The 23,235-nt window shown below is 42.8% G+C and overlaps 2 protein-coding genes across 2 annotated transcripts; both read right to left on the reverse strand.

The window, feature by feature from the left end:
- Positions 1 to 5,356: 5,356 nt before the first annotated feature.
- LOC141155486 (olfactory receptor 5A2-like) lies at positions 5,357 to 6,313 on the reverse strand. The gene has a single exon (XM_073642353.1). The coding sequence runs from the start codon at positions 6,311 to 6,313 to the stop codon at positions 5,357 to 5,359; it is 957 nt and encodes a 318-aa protein (XP_073498454.1).
- A 5,779-nt stretch (positions 6,314 to 12,092) lies between these two features.
- On the reverse strand, positions 12,093 to 13,034 carry LOC141153128 (olfactory receptor 5A2-like). Its single transcript, XM_073637817.1, has one exon. The coding sequence runs from the start codon at positions 13,032 to 13,034 to the stop codon at positions 12,093 to 12,095; it is 942 nt and encodes a 313-aa protein (XP_073493918.1).
- Positions 13,035 to 23,235: the final 10,201 nt, after the last annotated feature.

The following is a 23,235-nucleotide window of genomic DNA, read 5'->3' on the forward strand; positions in this document are numbered from 1 at the left end:
GTTTCCTGTGTTATTTTTGTAATGGATCATAAAAAAACTGGATGTCATATGGAAGGTGCGCATACGGGTTGTGTTTTTTTGGGAGAACTCATTGAGTTCACTAATTGAATGTCATCCACAAATCGAACTTGACTAGTGGACACTGCGATTTTTTCTCAAATGGACCGTGTGAAAACACTTTCATCTGAACTGTGCCGTTGACTTACATTGGTCCGTGGGTGGTCCGCCGTGCACACAGATCGAAAGTCTGCTGCGGTAAAGCTGGTCATGAACCTGTTATATTAGTACTTTTGGCAAACTTAGATGATCATACCTCCCAGATGATCAGTGGACAAGAGCATACCTCCCAGATGATCATACCTCCCAGATGATCATACCTCCCAGATGAGCCTACCTCCCAGATGATCAGTGGACAAGAGCATACCTCCCAGATGATCATACCTCCCAGATGATCATACCTCCCAGATGATCAGTGGACAAGAGCATACCTCCCAGAAGAGCATACCTCCCAGATGAGCATACCTCCCAGATGATCATACCTCCCAGATGAGCCTACCTCCCAGATGATCAGTGGACAAGAGCATACCTCCCAGATGATCATACCTCCCAGATGATCATACCTCCCAGATGATCAGTGGACAAGAGCATACCTCCCAGAAGAGCATACCTCCCAGATGAGCATACCTCCCAGATGATCAGTGGACAAGAGCATACCTCCCAGATGATCATACCTCCCAGATGATCATACCTCCCAGATGATCATACCTCCCAGATGAGCCTACCTCCCAGCTTATACGGAAGAGAAAGAGGGACAAATCTTGAGACGTGCTGCACAACATGGCAAATATTTGATGCGTTTTTGATGCAGATGTGAAGACCCCGTTTTTAATGTGTTTTTTTATAGTACAGAAAAGTTTTGATTCTGCACTTAAAAAAGTATCTGCTGTTTTATACATGCGTTTTTGGAAGCTCCACATAGAAGACAAGAGAGAAAAAAGCACCAAAACCGCACAGTGATTTCATGAAAACTCCGGCCCCCCGGCGTGTCTAATGACGCTGCTGAACTAGGCCGTGTTGGTGCTTTTTTTTCTCTATATGCCTCTATGTGAAGCCTAAAAAAAACACATGTAATAAAAAAAAATTGCCATTGCATTTTTAAGTTCAGAATCAAAGCTTTTCTATAGTAATAAAAAAAAACATTAAATATGTGGATTCACATGTGCACCAAAAACCATTAAAAAAGGGAAAAATCGCCTAAAAGAAATGCAGCAAACAATCAGAGAAAATTGTTATTGTGACTTGTAGTGCGGACACCTGCAGAAAACATGCAAAAAAATGCAGTAAAAAAAAGCAGCATTACACTATGTGTGAACATAGACTTAGCATTAGATTTTATTATGGGTATAATGGAGAAAATAAAATCAATCACACCATTTTTTATGCCATCTAAATAATATGATCGCTGTGCTGTGTGGATTGTTATGATTACAGGGACACCAAGAATGTCCATGTAATTTGCTGATTTGTGATGTTTATTATTTTTCAAAAAAGCTTAAAATGACATTATTATAACTGTTGGGGCTGCAGCGCTGGTGTCTAATTCGGTTTGCGGCTCCCTACCAATTCAGGTAATATAACCATCATGACACTTACTTTTTTGGATGCTGAATCTCTTAGGTGACTGCCAGTCTGTATTTGTACACCTGTGTACGGACTTAATGAGGACTATATATGAGATTTAAATAATCTTACTACTATATTCCTCTATGCTTATTTACTAATAATGGAAAAATGCAAGAGCGCAATAGGGTCTTATCCAATTAATAAATGTTACATAAGAATAAAAAAACTGCTCACCTAGTAGGGTTGTGTGGGACACAACACCTATAAAGCCTGGAGTCCAAATGCTGTAGCTTCCTATGGATGTGTCACAGATAGATGCTGGGAATGGAAGTTATTTCTAGGCTCTCTGGAGTCACGACAAACCATTAGTATGGATAAAAATGTAGGTTTATTGTCTACGCATTTCAGAGTCCACCGACTCCTTCCTCAGGACAACCATACATAAGTTGAATTGAGCTGAGTTGTTGGGAAAGGAAGTTGTTTCTGCGCTCTCTGGAGTCACGACAAACCATTAGTATTGATAAAAATGTAGGTTTATTGTCTACGCATTTCAGAGTCCACCGACTCCTTCCTCAGGACAACCATACATAACCATACCATACCATACATAACCAAAGGTTATGACTCCATAGAGCACAGTGTTCTTTCCCCACTCCACCTGTCCATTTGTATTTTATTAATAAAGCATTTGCACTTTACATTCTGGTCTTTGGTCTCATCCTTTGTTGGCTTTTGCCTTCACCACCCCCTCCTTTCTCAGTTATGGTATGATGAACCTGTTTTATTCTATGTCCTAGGTGGGCAGTAGTTAATATGGAGTGCTTTCCTTACATATGGATACTACTTATACTGCTTTTCTCTGGATGCTTCCCTTACCTAATACAGGCACATAGAAATACACTGATATATACAGATATATCTCTTTGTATCAGCATAATCTGCCTGTGAGTTCAAAACCTGCAAACCAGCTTCAAGTATAGGAAATCCTCACATTCTTATAAGTGTGGGCTACGACTCACAGCTTTAGCAGCTGCCTGCAATGATACAAGTTGTTAGTTTGATTCCATTGGAGGCCTGATCTCAAGAAAAGAAAAGACTTGTTGGTTTAATTAATTTAAGTGTGAGCAAAAAGATGCTGGCTCAGCCCCTTGAGGAGAAGGAGCTACAAAGTGATGAAGAGAGAAGACGAGAGAGAAGACGAGAGAGAAAGAGAGAAAGAGAGAAAGAGAGAAAGAGAGAGAGAGAGAGAGAGAGAACAAAGCTGTGAACTGCCCAGGACAATGAGACTGTCCCCTCAAATCGTGACAGTTCCACTGAGTCTGGGACGGTTAGGAGCTATGCAAGAGGACTCTCATGAGTGATTAAAATAATCAGGGGGCATACTTCTGAGTTGGTCTGGGGGCCCCGGGATTATAACCCCTTCCTACTGCAATCAATTTTACACGGACGAGCAAATGGTAACAATGTTTTGAACTTTTGACTTTCAGGTTCCATTTCTCATTATGCACTACTGCTTCGAATGTGAGACTGCCATCATTTTATAGACAATCATGTCTGCTATCTCCTACATAAATTTGACGTGCAACTATTTTGCATGTTGCCCTTTTGCTTGTCACTGTATTTTTGGCGCTTTTTTTTTTCTTCTTTTTTTCCCATTCCATAGCCTTGTTTTTTTGTGGGATGAATTGTAGTTTTGAATGACATCATATAATGTACTGGAAAAATGTAAAAAAAATTCAAAGTGGTGAAAAAAAAAAAATACAATTCCTGACGACCTGATAATATCATTCTCCATGTCAGTACGAGTGCAGTGATGCCAAACTTGCATCATTTTTTTTTTTATCTAAGTGATGAAAAAAATTGGAAATACAGTACAGACCAAAAGTTTGGACACACCTTCTCATTTAAAGATTTTTCTGTATTTTCATGACTATGAAAATTGTACATTCACACTGAAGGCACCAAAACTATGAATTAACACATGTGGAATTATATACTTAACAAAAAAGTGTGAAACAACTGAAAATATGTCTTATATTCTAGGTTCTTCAAAGTAGCCACCTTTTGCTTTGATGACTGCTTTGCACACTCTTGGCATTCTCTTGATGAGCTTCAAGAGGTAGTCACCGGAAATGGTCTTCCAACAATCTTGAAGGAGTTCCCAGAGATGCTGAGCACTTGTTGGCCCTTTGGCCTTCACTCTGCGGTCCAGCTCACCCCAAACCATCTCGATTGGGTTCAGGTCTGGTGACTGTGGAGGCCAGGTCATCTGGCGTAGCACCCCATCATTCTTCTTCTTGGTCAAATAGCCCTTACACAGCCTGGAGGTGTGTTTGGGGTCATTGTCCTGTTGAAAAATAAATGATGGTCCAACTAAACGCAAACCGGATAGAATAGCATGCCGCTGCAAGATGCTGTGGTAGCCATGCTGGTTCAGTATGCCTTCAATTTTGAATAAATCCCCAACAGTGTCACCAGCAAAGCACCCCAACACCATCACACCTCCTCCTCCATGCTTCACGGTGGGAACCAGGCATGTAGAGTCCATCCGTTCACCTTTTCTGCGTCGCACAAAGACACGGTGGTTGGAACCAAAGATCTCAAATTTGGACTCATCAGACCAAAGGACAGATTTCCATTTCCATAATCATCATCATCATCAGAAATAAACACGTGAAATAGATCACTCTGTTTGTAATGACTCTATATAATATATGAGTTTCACTTTTTGTATTGAAGAACTGAAATAAATAAACTTTTTGATGATATTCTAATTTAGTGAGATGCACCTGTATTTATGTACACCGTGTTTTCTTTCCATTTCACTATAACCTTCAACTTTTCTGTTTCGGATCTGTACACACTCAGTTTCCAGCTTTTAGGGTAAACAAAAAAGTCATAGATGATAAGAAAGAGAAAAAGGATGAAAAAAAATGAGATGGAGCACATTGAAGAAGTTAACAATTCCCCATCAGCATCTTCATGCTTTTTTCCAATTTCGTCATCTTTACCAGTTTTCTCTAGTGAAGGGGAACGGAAGACGATACACAAAATTCTGGAAGGGCAGCATAGGTTTTTCAAAAAGCTAATTGGAGTCCTTAATTTTGGGGTTAAAGACAATGTAATGCAATGATTAGGTAAAGGCCATCAATCTTATAATGCACTAGAAACAATTCAATGTCCTCAAAATACACAAGGTCCCTTCATACAAAAGCATATATCCTATAGACTACAATGAAGGAGTACTAGACCCAAAAGTATTAAAAAATCATCAATTTTATTATCAGATATATAAATCACATAGTATATATAAAAACATACATATACAAGATGCAGACAAAACTGACAAAAGGTAAGGGGACTGTGATGGTGCAACCACTATAAATCGTACATCAGTATAACCATCTGCAGTAAAGTGCTAATTAATACCATTAAAGAGCTAGTGCCCCTAAATACACAGCAATATATGGCCACCCATATAAATCAAAATCACAGATATAGCCATATGATGAACCTCATGACAATATTATATCTAAAAGAATAAAGGCAACATCACTCTAATTACACATGGGTGCCCATATATATCTTCTTTTATTGAATAAATAGGACACTCAAACATAACACCATACCTGCAGCCATTGTGGAACTGTATGTGGAGACACCAAGTGTCATGTCCCCCTACACTCTGACGCGTTTCACTGTCCACAGCAGTTTCATCTGGAGGTCATCAATCTTATAATATTCGCTTATTTTGATGTTTAGGATGAATTCCCATTGCTTTCCTCATGGCAAATTTTACCTCCCGGTTTCTCAAGCTATAAATAATGGGGTTCAGCATGGGCGTCATGATGGTGTAGAGCACAGCCACCAGTTTGACATCTTTGTCCATGGCGTAGGTGGAGGAGGGCCATATGTAGCTGAAGATCCCACTGCAGTAATATAGAGCCACGACAATGAAGTGAGAGGCGCAAGTGGAAAAGGTCTTTCGACGACCTTTGCTAGTGCTAATTTTTGTAACCGCAACAATGATCCGGCCATAGGTCACCAATATAAAAATGAGGGGCCCCATCCCAGCAATGACGACCACTATCATGAACAGTCCCTCCCCGACTTTTGTGTCAGAGCAAGATAACTTGAAGAGCGGAGTAACATCGCAAAAGAAATGGTCAACCTTGTTTGGACTACAAAAGTCAAGATGACATATAGAAACAACTTGGACCACCGAGTTCAGAAGACCACTGGCCCAGCAGGCAAAGACAATTCGAATTCTTACAGCTCTACTCATAATGAGGGTGTAGTTGAGTGGAAAGCAGATGGCCACATACCTATCATAAGCCATCACCGTAAGAATATAGCACTCCACCACCATGAAAAGCTGGAAAAAGTAGAGTTGGGTGACACATCCAGAATACGAAATGGACTTCTGGGCTGTGACCAAAATTAACAAGAGCTTGGGGACAGTGACTGAAGACAAAAGGATGTCAACCGCAGCAAGGTTGGCCAAGAAGAAGTACATAGGCGTGTGGAGTTTTTGGTCCGAGGAAATCACGCTCAGAATTACTATGTTTCCTATTACTGTGATGAGGTATATGGCCAGGAAGATGAGAAAAAGGAGGATCTGAGGATCCGCTGTTTCTGAAAGGCCAACAATCAGAAAGATCGACACCGATGACTTGTTAGAGTATTCCATTGGACACGTGATGATCTAAAAGGTTAAGAGACTACTAGTATTAGGTAGAATGGATTTGCTTACCTGTCTTTATTCACAGTGTCATATTCACCATCTTCCCCTCGTGTCCCATATCCTTTAGTTACCTCAAAGGGGCTCTAAAACAAGTATCTTTGGAATATAATCTATTACACCATGCCTACTTTCAGTACTAAGAAACTCAACTACACAAATGCAAATTTTGGGAGGTTAGATGGGCAAATCTACCTTTAAGGCACCCTTAAAAAATTGATGACCTTAAATTTTTTACCACACTCCACAGAGGATGTCATCACTCATGTGATGCCCAATGGGCCTCACAAGTTATAGGAGACACAGGCAAAAATACTAGGTTAGGTTACCTATCAGGATAGCATCTTTTTGGAGTGAGGACTTATGACTCCCTCATTCATTTGTACATAACCCACATTAGACACCCACTTACGACCCCAAATTTATACTCCATCTCTCCTGATTTATTTAATCTTTTGCCCCTGTTTTTCTCAATAATTTGGGACTATGGACCAATATATAGCACAAAAATATAAATAAATAAACAGTAAAAGTAAAAATATGTAGCCACAAAACCCTTAACCAGATGCAGGTGATTAATAATGGAGAAAATTATAGTTTCCTCTTCACCAAAAAAAAAAAGTTATAGCCATAAGACCCCATGAGTAGTTAGGTCAAATTACCTTACAGGATCGATGCCCTCATCACCCAGAGAGGTTGCCAGTTGTATACTATATAACTCCGATCTTAGTTGTTTAACTCCTTTAGATGCCATGGTCAATAACATCTAAAGGGGTTTAAAAAGGGAAGAGGGTTCTCTATGTTACTTCACTGGCACCCTGACTTGTGTATGCCTAATAGACTACCTGCCAGTTTTACGCTGGCAGGCATTCTACACTCCATAAAAATAAACTGCAGACTGTCTCACATGCAGAGTGAAGAGAGGTGTACTATCCTCGGTTTCATCTGTGTAATGCGTATGGAGTCGCTGCCACTGAAGACGCATCCCGGACTCACCTTAGGTTACTCTTTATCTTTTTTTACTCTCTGATGTCCAAAAACCCAACAGGACCTCAGCTGCATAGCGACATACACTTATTTTGTATTTTAATTTATCACCATTTGAAAGATATTTGCTTGCTGTCTGTAAATGAGAACACTCTTGTCAGATGCATACTAGATAACTCTGATCTCGGCTATCAACCCCTTTAGATGCTATGGGCCGTGGCATCCAAAGAGATTAAACAGCTGAGATCAGAGTTACCTAGTACCCATACTCTCTCTGTCGGAATCCCAGAAGGCTCTGTCCTAGGACCCCTACTCTTCTCAATCTATACCCTTGGCCTGGGACAGCTCATAAAGTCCCATAAAGTTTCCAGTACCACCTATATGCTGATGATGCTCAGATCTACCTCTCTGGCCCAGACGTCACCTCTCTGCTGTCCAGTATTCCGGAGTGTCTGCTGTTCAGTATTCCGGAGTGTCTATCAGTCATATCCCCCTTCTTCTCCTCTCTCTTCTTCAAGATCAATGTGGACAAATCTGAACTCCTTATCTTTCCTCCATCTGGCATATCTTCCCAACCTGATCTATCTATCACAATAAATGACACCATGCTTTCCCCTGTACCTGAAGTCCGCTACTTCGGAGTAATCCTCTGCCCTGACCTTCAAACCCCACATCTAAGCCCTCGCCACCTCCTGTCGCCTCCAGCTCAAAAATATTTCCAGAATCCGTCCTTTCCTCAACCCTCAATCTACTAAAATATTAGTGCATGCCCTCATCATCTCCCGTCTCGACTACTGCAACATCCTCCTCTGTGACCTTCCTGCTAACATACTCACACCTCTCCAGTCCATCCTTAACTCTGCTGCCCAACTAATCCATCTCTCTCCTCGCTATTCCTCTTCTTCTCCCCTCTGAAAATCACTTTATTGGCTCCCAATTCCCCAACGTATCCAGTTCAAGCTACTAACATTGACCTAAAAAGCAGTACATAATCAGTCTCCACCACATATCTCTGAACTAATCTCTTGATATCTTCCACCACATAATCTCCAGTCCTCCCAAGACCTCCTTCTCTCCTCCACACTAGTACATTCATCATCCAATTGCCTCTAAGACTTCTCCCGAGTATTCCCCATCCTCTAGAATTCTTTGCCCGAACACGTCCGATTATCCACCACATTCGGAGCTTTCAAGCAGAACTTGAAAACCCATCTCTTAAGAACAGATTACAGCCTATAATGACCCCGAGTCCACCTCACCAACACCGGAGCTGCCACCTCACCAACACCGGAGCTGCAGCCTCACCAACACCGGAGCTGCCACCTCACCAACACCGGAGCTGCCGCCTCACCAATAGTGGAGCTGCCGCCTCACTATCACCAGAGCTGCCGCCTCACCAACACCGGAGCTGCCGCCTCACCAACACCGGAGCTGCCACCTCACCAACACCGGAGCTGCCAAGACCCCTGAACCTACTGTCTCTTTCCCCATTATCCTGAAGATGTAAGCCTGGAAGGGCACGGTCTTCTCGCCTCTGTACCTGTCTATCACTATTAGTTTGTTCATTGTAATTTCTATTTGTGTTCTGTATGTAACCCCTTCTCATGTACAGCAGCATGGAATCAATGGAGCTCTAAAAATAAATAATAATAATAATAATAATAATAATAATGAGTGTTCTCATTTACTGCTTGAAAGAGGGAATGGGCTCCCTCTGTCATTCCATTCACAGACTTTGTCCATAGCTAGTCCTGAGACATGGATATCATTGTGTCCTGTCTGTGAGCTGAACACATCAGCAGCTGCACAAATCAGTATCAGTCAGAAGTCCAGGTTGTTTCCAAATGTAGCAAGTGATTCTCGAACAATTGCGGCACGCTGCGCTGTTAACATAGCGCGACATCTATACATTGTGTATTACAACTGGCACACTACATAAATAGTAAATCACCCTACCCCTTGCTCCGCACTAAGTCTAGCAGTCCATACACCCGTATTACGTTTGAGTAAGATGTACCTCTTATTCAATTTGGAGCATTTTCGTCTGTCTGTGCGCCAGAAAAGCAAATCTGCGACAGCTATTTGCTAGCGTAGGTTTGCGCCGTAATTTATACCCATTTCTAATAAGTTATGATAAATCTATTGGTCCTCCTCTATTTCTTTTATGAGTTTTAAAAAAGTCCAATGCCACAAAAAGGCAAACATTTTTTGCAAAAAAATCAGGTTTGCACCCAAATTTGTGACTTTTACAGGCCTAAATATCTTAATATTCATTATTTTATTGTTGTCATACATTGTATAAAAAGCTGCCATATAGTGCACAGTACTATGCAGTGACCTAAAGTTGCACAAATCTTGACTGCTGTCATGCAATAATTAAAAAATGTCCCAAAATTAGAAAAAAAAAAGTTAAACGGTAAAAAGGAAAAAAAAAAAATTCCAAATAAAACAAAATACTGGTATGCAAAAATCAAAGATTAGATGGGCCTATACTTTCTATTCCAAAATAAATAGAAATTCCCAGAATGTTGGCAAAAGAAGAACCCAACTGTTCAGCAATTGGCATGGCTAAAAAGTAAGTGCACCCCCTGGTGTTACTGTGCAATCTCTGGCATCATACTCACAGTCTGTCCTCAGGCATACACCACATGTTCTGTCTCTCAGCTCCTATAAAACCCTTTAGAGAGATCCCCTTGTGACTTTGTCACCTCAGTTACTGATAACTTTTCTAGAAGTTTAACTGCCTTAAAACTTTTCACTCAAAACTTTTTTGTACAGATCGTACGAATAAATAAAAAAAATGACAATAAAAATATATATTCTCTGAAAAGTTGCGCGACAAAAACATTTGTGCAACTTATCTGCCACTTGGTGTAGAGTGACTATTTTATACCTCTGGTTTTGCTGCAAAAAAACCCCAGACAAATTGCAGATAAGTCGCATTTCATGTGGGATTTGCATTAAAATCTATGGCAAGAGGGTGACCTGCAAAGTACGACCAGCAACATAAAAGCCCAAACATTTGGAAACATTTGCGACTCTGTGATGCAGTCGCAGGTTGCAACCAGAAATCATTACATCCAATATTGCAATTTCAGTGTCTAGCCCTAGCCTAAATTTGGCCTAATAGTGCACATAGACATGAGATAGCTGCCGGCCGACAGATGTTCTTCATGAGTCCTCTATTGACATAGCCACTTGCCTCGAGGGTAGGAAGAAAGCCGCTACTATACAAGACACCTCTGGCAGCGGCTTATAATCCAAGATAAAAGAAAAAAAAAATCTGTGTTTAAATTGAAACTACCCCATTCTTTTCTCTCTCGACATCGTCTGTCGTTCTGAAGAATTGGGAGGACAGCCCCACTGGAATAGGTGGTTCTGTCTTACTTTGATCTAATGCAGTGTTTCCCAAACCCCATCCTCACGGACCCCCATAGGTCATGTTTTCAGGATTTCCTTAGTATTACACAGGTGATTGAAGTATCATCAAGGCATCAGGAATTCTCTCACTTGTGCAATACTAAGGAGATCCTGAAAACATGACCTGTGGGGGGCCGTGAGGATGGGGTTTGAGAAACACTGATCTAATGTGTATTGGGTCTTAAAGTTCCTGCCACATTTTTGTACATAGGGTCGGTGGTGGTTTCCTTTACCACTAATTCTGTCCAGAACATCCTACTGGACACAATATACTATCGGGCAGAATATCCTATAGGACAAAAAATCCTACTGCACAGAATATCCTGTCGGACAGAACATCCTAATAAACAGAATATCCTACTGGACAGAACATTTAACCAGACAGAACATCCTACCAGACACAACATCATACCACAGAGAACATTCTATCGGATAGAATAACCCTGCCGGACAGAACATCCTATCAGACAGAACATCATACCATGGAGAACATCCTACTGGATAGAATAACCCTGCCGGACAGAACATCCTATCAGACAGAACATCATACCATGGAGAACATCCTACTGGATAGAATAACCCTGCCGGACAGAACATCCTATCAGACAGAACATCATACCATGGAGAACATCCTACTGGATAGAATAACCCTGCCGGACAGAACATCCTATCAGACAGAACATTATACCACATAAAACATCCTACTGGATAGAATAACCCTGCCGGACAGAACATCCTATTGGACGGAATATCCTATCAGACAGATTATCATGCCGGACAGAACATTCAACCAGACGGTACATCCTACTGGACAGGACATCCTACTGGACACAACACCCTACCAGACAGAATATCCTAGCGGACAGAACATCCTACTGTGGTAGAGGAAACTATTATCCACCACTTGTAGAAGAATGTGGTAAGACTCTTAAAACCTCATACACATTAGATCAAAGTAGGCTGTCCAGAAGGAGCGGTGGAGGACACCACTTCTGGGATGAGGGACCTTCTGTGGCGTTTGAATCAGTACAACTGAATGTAAACCTAGGACAGTGTAGTGGCCACAATCTTCTATAGTCAAGAGGCATTTCACTTTGTGATGGTGAAAAAAGAGGATCCAGCCTGAAGATAAATAATCATTCGCTCCAATCTGGGTCCAAGACCCCATTTATTTCATTTTGATATTTATTTAGAATCTTTGTGACTCATATATTCTTACTCCTGAAAATTTTTGAGAATGTCTTGTGTGTGTACATTTTAAACAACCTTTTATTGAGTGATAACAGGTGACAAAATATGGATAACTGTAGATATTGAGAAATTATTTTATTCCCTTACTCCCCAGTACTTTCTTCAGTGCCCGTTTTACATCCCTGTTACGCAGGCTATAAATAAGGGGGTTCAACATGGGAGTCATGATGGTGTAGAGCACAGCCACCACCTTAACATCTTTGTCCATGGCGTAGGTGGAGGAGGGCCAGATGTAGCTGAAGATCCCACTGCCATAATATAGAGCCACCACTGTGAAGTGGGAGGCGCAAGTAGAAAATGTCTTAAAACGACCTCTCGCGGTGCTAATCTTCGTAACGGCAGAAATTATCCTGCCATAGGTGACCAAGATGAAAGTCAGCGGCCCCATCCCAGCAACCACGACTACGATCAAAAATAAGGCCTCGCCAAGCCGAATGTCAGAGCAGGACAACTTGAATAGAGGAGTAACGTCACAGAAGAAATGGTCTACTTTATTCGGTCCACAAAAATTAAGATGGGAGATTGAAATAGCTTGGACCAATGAGTTCACTAGACCACAAGTCCAACAGGCAATGACTGATCTGATCCTTACCTCCTGGCTCATTATGAGAGTGTAGTTGAGCGGGAAGCAGATGGCCACATACCTGTCATAAGCCATGATGGCAAGGAGGTAGCACTCCGCCACCACGAAAAATTGAAAAAATGAAAGTTGGGTGACACAGCCTGAGAAAGAGGTGGCCTTCTGACCAGTGATCAGAATAAACAAAAGTTTGGGGACGGTAACGGAGGAAAAGATTATGTCAATAATGGAAAGGTTGGCTAAGAAGAAGTACATGGGTGTGTGTAGCCTCTTATCAAAGGAGATGACACCTAGAATCACAATATTGCCGATAATTGTGATGAGATAGATGCCAAGGAAGACAAGGAAGATCATAAATTGAGGCTCTTCTGTGTCACATAGACCCACGACCAGAAAAATGGACACTGATGACTGGTTTTCAGCTTTTGCCATGGGTTTACTAGCGAACTGGACAACAAGTAAAAAAAATTACAAAAAAGTCCACAAAAAAAATCTCCATTAAATCTCTTAACGTTCTTGAGTTGGCCACAAACTGATCAAAACCACCAAGATTTCTAAAAGCAGATATCCATGTTTACAATAAGATGGGTATGGATGATGTATCTAGGTAGACTTGTGATTGAAATTTTGGGTAAATCCTGTTTATTAACTATAACGGCCTCCATAAAATTGGGAAAACTTGACTGAAGAGGACAACTCATTACCATTATATACTTGATAGCTATTGAATGATACCTCTTAGATCTTCTTAATGGCTTCTTTCTTTACTAATAGTCATATAATGTGATACAATGTGATTGTCATCAAATCAGCTCATCCTCAGATTTTCAGATCCATCAAGTTCCTGGAAGGATGATAGATATTGGTGGTTACTATGTTACATGGGTGTTCATACAACTTGACTCCATCTTACGTTGATGGCATCCCTGTCAATGTAGAAGTCAATCATTGAGGTTTGTTCTTCTGTTTAATCAAATCTATGATGGAATCGGGAGATCTCCCTCGTTGGTGTGGCCAATCCCTAACCACGAGTACCTATCATTAGAAATAAAAAAATAGATATAGTGGAACCAGTGTCAAATTGCACAGTCGGTGGACTCTTCCTCTGACCCCATCTGCTCCTCCTCCAATCTCCCTCTTGCTGTTACACTGAAATGATGGGTGAAAAACTGCAGCTACATCTCCCTCCTCCCTCTCATCTCTCTATTTCACTTACTGTTTCACACTATATGGATTTTGTTTTGTGGCTGAGGAGGTTTCTGAAAAGTTACATTAAAGAAAAGAGGGGACTAGACTACAGACTGGGTGAGGGTGAAGAAGATGACACTTTTCCTTATAATTATAGCATTCCTACAAAATGGAAAATGATGACTCAGCTCAACTACACACATGGTCAAAATTGTTGGTACCCCTCGTTTAATGAAAGAAAAACCCACAATGGTCACAGAAATAATTTGAATCTGACAAAAGTAATAATAAATTAAAAATCTATTAAAATGAACAAATGAAAGTCAGACATTGCTTTTCTGCTTCCACAGAATTTAAAAAAAAAATTAAACTCATGAAATCGGCCTGGACAGAAATGAAGGTTCTTCTTAACTTAATATTTTGTTGAACAACCTTTTGAGGCAATCACTGCAATCAAACGATTCCTGTAACTGTCAATGAGACTTCTGCACCTCTCGACAGCTATTTTGGCCACTCCTCATGAGCAAACTGCTCCAGTTGTCTCGTGTGTGAAGGTTGCCTTTTCCAGACGGCATGTTTCAGCTCTTTCCAAAGATGCTCAATAGGATTTAGGTCACGGCTCATAGAAGGCCACTTGAGAATAGTCAAATGTTTTCCTCTTAGCCATTCTTGGGCGCTTTTAGCTGTGTGTTTTGGGTCATTATCCTGTTGCAAGACCAATGACCTGCGACAGAGACCAAGCTTTCTGACACTTGGCAGCACATTTCTCTCTAGAGTCCCTTGATAGTCTTGAGATTTCATTGTACCCTGAACAGATTCAAGACACCCTGTGCCAGATGCAGCAAAGCAGCCCCAGAACATAGCAGAGCCTCCTCCATGTTTCACAGTAGGGACAGTGTTCTTTTCTTGATATGATTCATTTTTCTGTCTGTGAACATAGAGCTGATGTGTCTTGCCAAAAACTTCCATTTTTGTCTCATCTGTCCATAGGACATTCTCCCAGAAGCTTTGTGGCTTGTCAACATGTAGTGTGGCAAATTCCAGTCTGGCTTTTTTATGATTCTTTTTCAACAATGGTGTTCTCCTTGGTCGTCTCCCATGAAGTCCACTTTGGATCAAATAATGACGGATGGTGCTATCTGACACTGATGTTCCTTGAGCTTGAAGTTCACCTTTAATCTCTTTAGAAGTTTTCCTGGGCTCTTTTGTTACCATTCGTATTATCCGTCTCTTAGGTCTCTTAGATTTGTCATCAATTTTCCTCCTGCGGCCACGCCCAGGGAGGTTGGCTACAGTCCCATGGATCTTAAATTTCTGATTAATATGTGCAACTGTAGTCACAGGAACATCAAGCTGCTTGGAGATGGTCTTATAACCTTTACCTTTAACATGCTTGTCTATAATTTTCTTTCTAATCTCCTGAGACAACTCTTTCCTTTGCTTCCTCTGGTCCATGTTGTGTGTGGTACACACCATGTCACCAAACAGCACAGTGAGTATCTGTAGCCCTATATACAGGCCACTGACTGATTACAAGATTGTAGACACCTGTGATGAATTAGTGGACACAACTTGATTTAATATGTTCCTTTTGTCACATTATTTTCAGGGGTACCATAATTTCTGTCCAGGCCTATTTCATGAGTTTAATTTTTTAAAACATTCTGTGGAAGCAGGGTTCAAAAGCAATGACTGACTTTCATTTGTTAATTTTCAAAGATTTTTAATTTATTATTACTTTTGTCAGATTCAAGTTATTTCTGTGACCATTGTGGGTTTTTCTTTCATTAAACGAGGGGCATCAACAATTTTGACCATGTGTATATGTCCAGGACAACCCATCATTTTATGCTGATGGTAGGAAAATGGGTGTTTGACGCCGCTTATAGAATTCATGAATTTCTGAAGAAATAAAAAAAATAGTTATATCTGGCAGAACCTGGATCCTTTGTTGCACATTAATCTTACCAATGGGGTTGTCTAATCTTTCTTGTTACTTGTTTCCTGTCCTCCACATCACAGCTTGCTGTCAGCAAATGGAAACATCAGCAAACAGAGGTATTAAAGTTAATAATAATAATAATAATTTTATTTCTGTAGCGCCAACATGTTCCGCAGCACTTTACATTTTAGAGGGGACTTGTACAGACAATAAAAAGACATTACAGAATAACAGTAGTCACATAAATCAACAGATACCAAAAGGAGTGAGGGTCCTGCTGTTCGCAAGCTTACAATCTATGAGGAAAATACGAAAGCTGGATGGTAACAATTGCTTGTATTGTACGGTCCAGCCATCAATATGACGCGCCCCCTGGGCCAGTGTTGTTGGGGATACCCGGAGCCGGATCAGATGGGGGTTGTAGTCTCCGAGTGGCTGTGACCCGGTCCGTGCCCAGGGTGTCAAGCTCAGTGTGTGGCAGTCCTTATGATGTTACTAGATGTTCTTTTGTGTCGACTACGCCACCCGTTGAATTGCGGTCAATACGGCCGCCGCTGCAGCAGGGTCCGCTGAGGCTGGTGATGTATGTGCAGCTCAGGTAGTATAACCCCCAACGGGAGGGGTATAGCCTCAGGGGGTCAGTTGCAGAGGATGGGGGTTGTGGTGGTGCAGCGGGGATGGAAATGAGACTCAGAGTCGGGCTGTGCAGTTCAGGGTTTGTTTACTTACTGCAGTTGTTCTGGTCACTCCGGCCTTGAGTGACCACCCGAGCCGTGCTGCGTCCACCAGGTCCTGGACTCGGCCAACCCCCAGGTGATTCTGGAGCGTGGTCCTGAGCTCCCTTTCTGTCCTGTCCTCTTCTCTGGCCTTCCCCACCAGGGATCCACCTATGTCCGGCTCCCTCGGGCCTCTTGGTGGTAAACCCTTGTCTCTGGGTTCCCTGACCCTATTCCTGGTCTGCCTTCCGGGTGGATTTAGTGGGTGATCGTGGCAGATCGGTCCTGCCCACGACCTCCGGTTCCTGGCTAAGGTGTGCTGTAGCCTCTGCCAGCTTGGGATCCGGTACCCTGTTGCCAACTCTTCACCCTCTGGTCTAATTTGGGCTCTTGGAGTTCCTTCTTTCTCCCCCTCTGGGTCTTTCTTTCTCCTCTCTCTCTCTCTTGGCCTTGGAGCTGCTCTTCTCCTCTGCTCTCTTCCTCTACAAAAGACCCTGATCTAAGATGGTGCCCACCTTATATACTCCCTCTATGTGTGAGCTCAGGTGACCAGCACCCAATGAGCTCCTAGCACTACCCAGACTGCTCCCCCTATCTGCCCCTACACTACTGGGATGTTCCACCCCCCTCCCACTCCAGCCAGGAACAGACACTGTCGTACCTGCACATTTCTCTAGTGGGAGTACCATCGGTCTGTTCCCCGGAAATGGGATGTGTGTAGTGTATGCAGCCTACTGAGCTCAGTTCCACACTCCATCCTTACCCAAGAGTGGAATACCACACCTCTGGCTTGAGGTGTAATACCCCTGTAGCAGCCGAATCCTCAGGGTGCTACAAATATAATAATAAAGTTGCTGGTTTATCAATCATTGTGGATTATCGGATAGAAAAGCATCCATAAAAAAGGAAAAAATATATAAAATACATATATGCAAAATGCAAAAAAAAAAATCATAAAAAAATAAATTCAAAAAATTACATAGGACGTCAAAAACATATATAAATATGACAGAAAAAAGAAATGCAATGTAAAAGACCTAAATATAATTATATTAATAGCAAAAAAAAAAAAAACAAAATTATATACTGAATATATATATATATATATATATATATATATATATATATATATATTCTTTTTTTTACTTTTATGTCCTTTTAGAACTTTATTGTTTTTAATGATTTTGCACATATGTATTTTATATATCATTTCCTTTTTTATGTATGATTTTCTATCTGATAATGGTTGATAAAATAGCACTTTTAATACCTCTGCTTGCTGATCAGTCTGGATCCTCTGACGATAAGTGATGAAAATGTCAGTCTTGGTGGCATGGCGGTGTTACGGCTGTGTGGCTGAAAACGACATACAAAGGCTGTGCGGATATCAGTGAAACGACAGTTCACCATCAACTCCGTTATTTCATGTTTGTCATTTACAAATCGGAGCTGGTCCTGGATGTCACATCAGTTCTCAGCTGCACTACGGCCTCATCTCAGCCGTGATGTGACGGAAAAATAAATTTAAAAAAGGTAATTAGTAAGAAAAGCATGATGGTTCTGTAGGCATAGACTGTCATTGTTCTCGGCAGCACATGTCCTGTTTACATGAGATGATGTGCTGCCGAGAATGCTGATTTTTTTTTTCTAAGCAAGCTTAGGCTGCATTTACACTGATTGATTATCGTGCACGAGCGTCCTAGGAACTTTTATTTCCAGATAATGGTTCAGTGTAATCAGGTGGATTCCTCATGGTTGGGCTTTTGTGGTGGATTTGTCATGGAATTCACTATTAAATTCTGATGTAGAAATTGGCAGCATAAATTAACAGTCCAAAATACAAAAATAAAACAAAAGAAATTATGAAAAATAAATTAATCCCCACAATACTTTTCAAAGACATTACAATATATATTTTTTTTCAAAATGAATGTAGTTTTTCTAGTTTAATGTGTAGTCGGGTAGGAAACCCGCTACAGTATAGGGAGGCATCCTCGCCGCTGCTGTCATGGATGTGATGTGCCTGGCATCATACTCACAGTCTGTCCTCTGGCCTCCGGCGCGGCTTCTGTCCTCTGCTCTCATATGAACGTTCAGAAAACCCTTTAGAGCAAATCCCAAGTGACTGCTCTGCACCTGCTGCCCAGGACGGGAGCAAGAAAACCTGGCAAAGAAAACAAAAAGTTGAAATGAAATAGAAAAAAAAAAGTAAAAAATAACTTTTTAGGGCTCATTCAGACGTCTGTTCTAGCCATGTTTTTTTCATAGTCGAACACGTGCCCATTAGAGTCTATGGCGGTTCACATGCCTGTGTTTTTTCTGACGCGCCCCCGGGGCAATGGGGTACTCGGCAGTCGGGCCTATGGATGCTGGTGGGGGATATGTCACAGTGGCTGGCCCGGTCCGTGGCCCAGGGCGGTCAACCAAAAAGGGGGATTGTAACTTGGATAAAAAATAAAAATAAAGTAAATAGTTTGTGACGCCACCTGTGGTACCTGGTAAGGTTTACCAGCGCTGCTGCAGACCTCCGGGGGGTGATGGGATGGCAGCTGAGGTGTTTCTGCTCCCTACAGGTGGAGCGGGCCCCCGGGACAGTGTGGAGTTTGATGGTGGTGATGCTGGGACTTGTAGTGCAGGCGGATGGCGCAGCAGGAGTAACTGACAGAGACAGGGGATTCGCTTCAATACCTTTACTGGTGCGGATGTCAGGTACGGTCCAGGGTACTCAGTAGGATGGGTGCACTTCAGGACTTCTCCCCAGTGAGCGGGTATAAGGCCTCCTGGTCCGTGTCTGCCTCTCTCTAAGCTCCTGGCCAGCCAGCAACTGGGCCTAGCTTATGTGTCGTGCTGTTCCTTCACCTGTCGCTCAGTAGTAGGACCTTCTGCTGGTAACCACTATCCCTGGGCGTCAGAGCCTTCGTGGTTCCTGGTACTGTGTGGGTCTAGCTTCAGGTCGTCCAGGGACTTGTAGTCCTCCTGGAATGCCCGTGATCCCTACTGGGTATAAAGGGACCCTGTAGGCGCGGACCCTATGTCCGGTTTGTATATCGGGGTGAGCCTATGATGCTCCTCTGCCCACTCAACTCCTCTCTCCTTTCTCCTCTTGCCTTCGGCCACACTCAGGCCCCTCAGAACTCAGCAGCAGACGCGCTGCGTCTTCGCTGCTCTTAGCGTCAGCATGCTCTCAGACTCTCTGACTCTGTCTGAACTACTAAACAACTGACTGAGCTGCCTGGCTCCACCCTCCATATATATATATCCCTAACGGGCTCCCTCTGGTGGTGTGAGGTGGAAGGGTGGAGGTGTTTGTATGTAATGAGGGCCTCTTGTGGAGAAGTCCGTCCATGCACCCTGGGTCCTGTGGTACCTGTGCACAGCAGAGTGCCACATTTCTTCTATGAAAAAAACAAACTATGTCTAAATGAGGCCTTAAAGGAGTTTCCAGAATTACAAAAACATGGCTGCTTTCTTTCAGAAACAGCGCCACCCCTGACCATGGATTTTGTCTGGTATAGCATCTCAATTCTGAGTCCAGCTTGCTTCATCTACCTCATTTGTAACTACTGTCATTTGCTTTTAAAGACAGAATAAAAGTTATATTTTATCCCTGTGAGAAGTTTTCTGGTGCCTCGGATTTCCTTGGATCTTTGTAGCAGCTCAACTCTGTTCACTTCAAAGATTCTGAATTGCAATACCAGACACAACCCACAGTCAGGGTTGGCGCTGTTGCTGAGTCAAGGCCCAAGGAAGCCATGTTTTTCTAAAACTGGACACCCCCTTGAAGGAGAAATGTTGATGTATGTGTTATTTCTACTCTCTACACCTTATTATACTCTGTGTTTCAGTTTTCACTATCTTTCTGGTAATGTATTCATGAACCAAGAATCTATAGATGTCTCCGGATAGGGAAAACACCTTCATAAATCATTTCTTCAGGTGTATACGCCAAATGCGTTGGAACAGAGGCTTGGAGCTTTAGGACTATATTCAGCCCTTTTTGACCTCGAGATCAAATACCACATAAAAAACTAGAACAGTTTTACCACATATTACTGCGATGTTGTGGGGCAGTGTTCAACTACAAGTGAAACGTAGCATTATAGGTTTCATTGATCAAAACATTACAAATACCTTTGTTGTCCATGGCAACCAATCAAGGTACAGTTTACATTCCTTAGGCCCCCTTCACACGTCCCTTTAAAAAAACCGTCCGTGTGTACATGTGTACCATCAGTTTGTACGTGTGTATGCGTGTACCATCCATGTGCCGTCCGTGTGTACCATCTGTGTGCCGTCCGTGTGTACCATCCGTGTGCCGTCCGTGTGTACCATCCGTGTGCTGTCCGTGTGTACCATCCGTGTGCCGTCCGTGTGTACCATCTGTGTGCCGTCCGTGTGTACCATCTGTGTGCCGTCCGTGTGTACCATCCATGTGTCGTCCGTGTGTACCATCTGTGTGCCGTCCGTGTGTACCATCCATGTGTCGTCCGTGTGTACCATCTGTGTGCCGTCCGTGTGTACCATCTGTGTGCCGTTCGTGTGTACTATCCGTGTGCTGTCCGTGTGTACCATCCATGTGCCGTCCGTGTGTACTGTACCATCTGTGTGCCGTCCGTGTGTACGTGTGTACCATCCATGTGCTGTCCATGTGTACCATCAGTGTGTACGTGTGTATGCGTGTACCATCCATGTGCCGTCCATGTGTACCATCCGTGTGCTGTCGTGCGTACCGTCCGTGTGTACATGTGTACCATCCGTGTGCCGTCCGTGTGTACGTGTGTACCATCCATGTGTACGTGTGTACCATCCGTGTGACATGTCCCAAATAAAATACAGAATAGAAATGATAGATTTTTAGATGTTAAAGTTGTGCAAAGATATAGATAGATAGATAATAGATAGATAATCGATAGATAGATGATAGATGATAGATAGATAGATAGATAGATAGATAGATAGATATGGAGTAGATAGATAGATAGATAGATAGATAGATAGATAGATAGATAATAGACAGATAGATAATAGATAGATAGATATGGGATAGATAGATAGATAGATAGATAGATAGATAGATCTACTATATAATCGGCTTATCCCGTCTGTCTGTCCGTCCAGAAAATTCCGCGTCGCTGATTGGTCCGGCTGCGGCCAATCAGCGACGCGGGATTTCAGAACAAGATGGCGGCCGTTAGAGGCTCATCTGCCGCACGGAGGTCAGTGGCGATGCAGCCGGGAGATAACCGGCGCTAGCAGGTCATCTCCCCGCTGCTCGCAGCAGAAGTACCCCGACCGGCTGCCTAGGCGGCGCCACTCCCCGGTCCTCCCTTCACACTTGCCGTCGGAAGATCAGCGGCCCTAGCCGCTGATCTCCCGACGGTAGCCGCATGGTCATCTCCCGGCTGCTAGCAGCAGAAGTACCCGTATAGGCAGCGCCGCTCCCCGGTCCTCACTAACAGGGTTCGCTGATTGGTCGCGGCCGGAGCAAACAGCGATATTGGCGTGAAACTTAAGACACCGCTGGGGAAGCAATAGCCGGCTGCAGCCGGGGGAATTACGTGCTGGCTGTGCGTGGTCAGCGATGTTGTCACAAGCAGCATTGACAACATGATGTAATTACAAAATTCATTAGGGGCCCCGGGGGGATACATTGGGGGGTTAATTTAAAGTAGTGCACAACCCATTTAAACACTGCTTCGCTGATTAGTCGCGCCCGCTCGGTCGCATACATATTCTAGAATACCCGATGCGTTAGAATCGGGCCACCATCTAGTAGATAGATAGATAGATAGATATCCGTGAGATATATAATCAGTGCTTGTGTGTGTAGCTTACTGTACATGTATTAACTTAATAAATAAATAAATGTAAAAAACTACGTGGGTCCCCCCCATTTTTGGTAACCAGCAAAAGTAAAGCAGAGAGCTGAGAGCTGATATTATCAGGCTGGGAAGGTCTCTGGTTATTGGGCCCTTTCCAGCCTACAAATATCAGCTCGCAGCTGCCCAGAAGTGGAGCATAACATTAGATGCGCCAATTATGGCGCTTCGTTTCAGCTCTTCCCCATGCCCCGATGCTTTGGTAATTGGGGTAATGGTGCTTTTGCTTGATGTCAGCTGTGATGTTTCCAAAAACACAGCTGACATCAAGCCCTGATGCCAGTAATGTAGAGGTGTCTAGCAGACACCTCTATTACTAACCCAGTAATAAAAAAAAAGATGCACAAAAAAATACTTTATTTATATAAACACTCCCCAACATTTTCCCTAGTTCACCACTTTATTGGAAAAAAAAAGTTCTCAAGCAGGTCCGGCATAGTCCACCGAATCTGACGTAGTCCAGCGAATCCAGCAGAGTCCATCGGATCCTCTGTATAAAGCCTATGGAGACTCGTTCTGAGGCCTCATAGTCGTTGCAAACAGCCACTGCCGGGTCACGCAGCGTTACGCAAGACCCGGCGGCTCTGAACAGCGGTGATGTCAGTAACGTTACTGCTCATCAGGGTCGCCGGGTCAGCCGTGTGCACGTGTGCAGTACATATTGTCATCTGCAATGCCAGAAGAAAACAGACATGTCTATGTGTGGGTCAGAAGGACGAGTGCGCAGCCCCATCGATTATAATGGGTGTGTGGGTGTACATGTCTCCGGTGTGTGTTAAGGGCTCTGGTAAAATGAAACCTGTGCTCTGATTGGCTGCTATGGGCAATAACGACTGCTTTTCAGGGACACAGTGTTGATAAATGAGGCCTGATGTGCTTCAGATGTAAAAACTATACGGCCAAAAATT

The sequence above is a fragment of the Phyllobates terribilis genome, unplaced genomic scaffold (assembly GCF_046119375.1).
Source record: "Phyllobates terribilis strain yellow unplaced genomic scaffold, ASM4611937v1 Scaffold_7__3_contigs__length_470593459, whole genome shotgun sequence".
NCBI lineage: Eukaryota > Metazoa > Chordata > Amphibia > Anura > Dendrobatidae > Phyllobates > Phyllobates terribilis.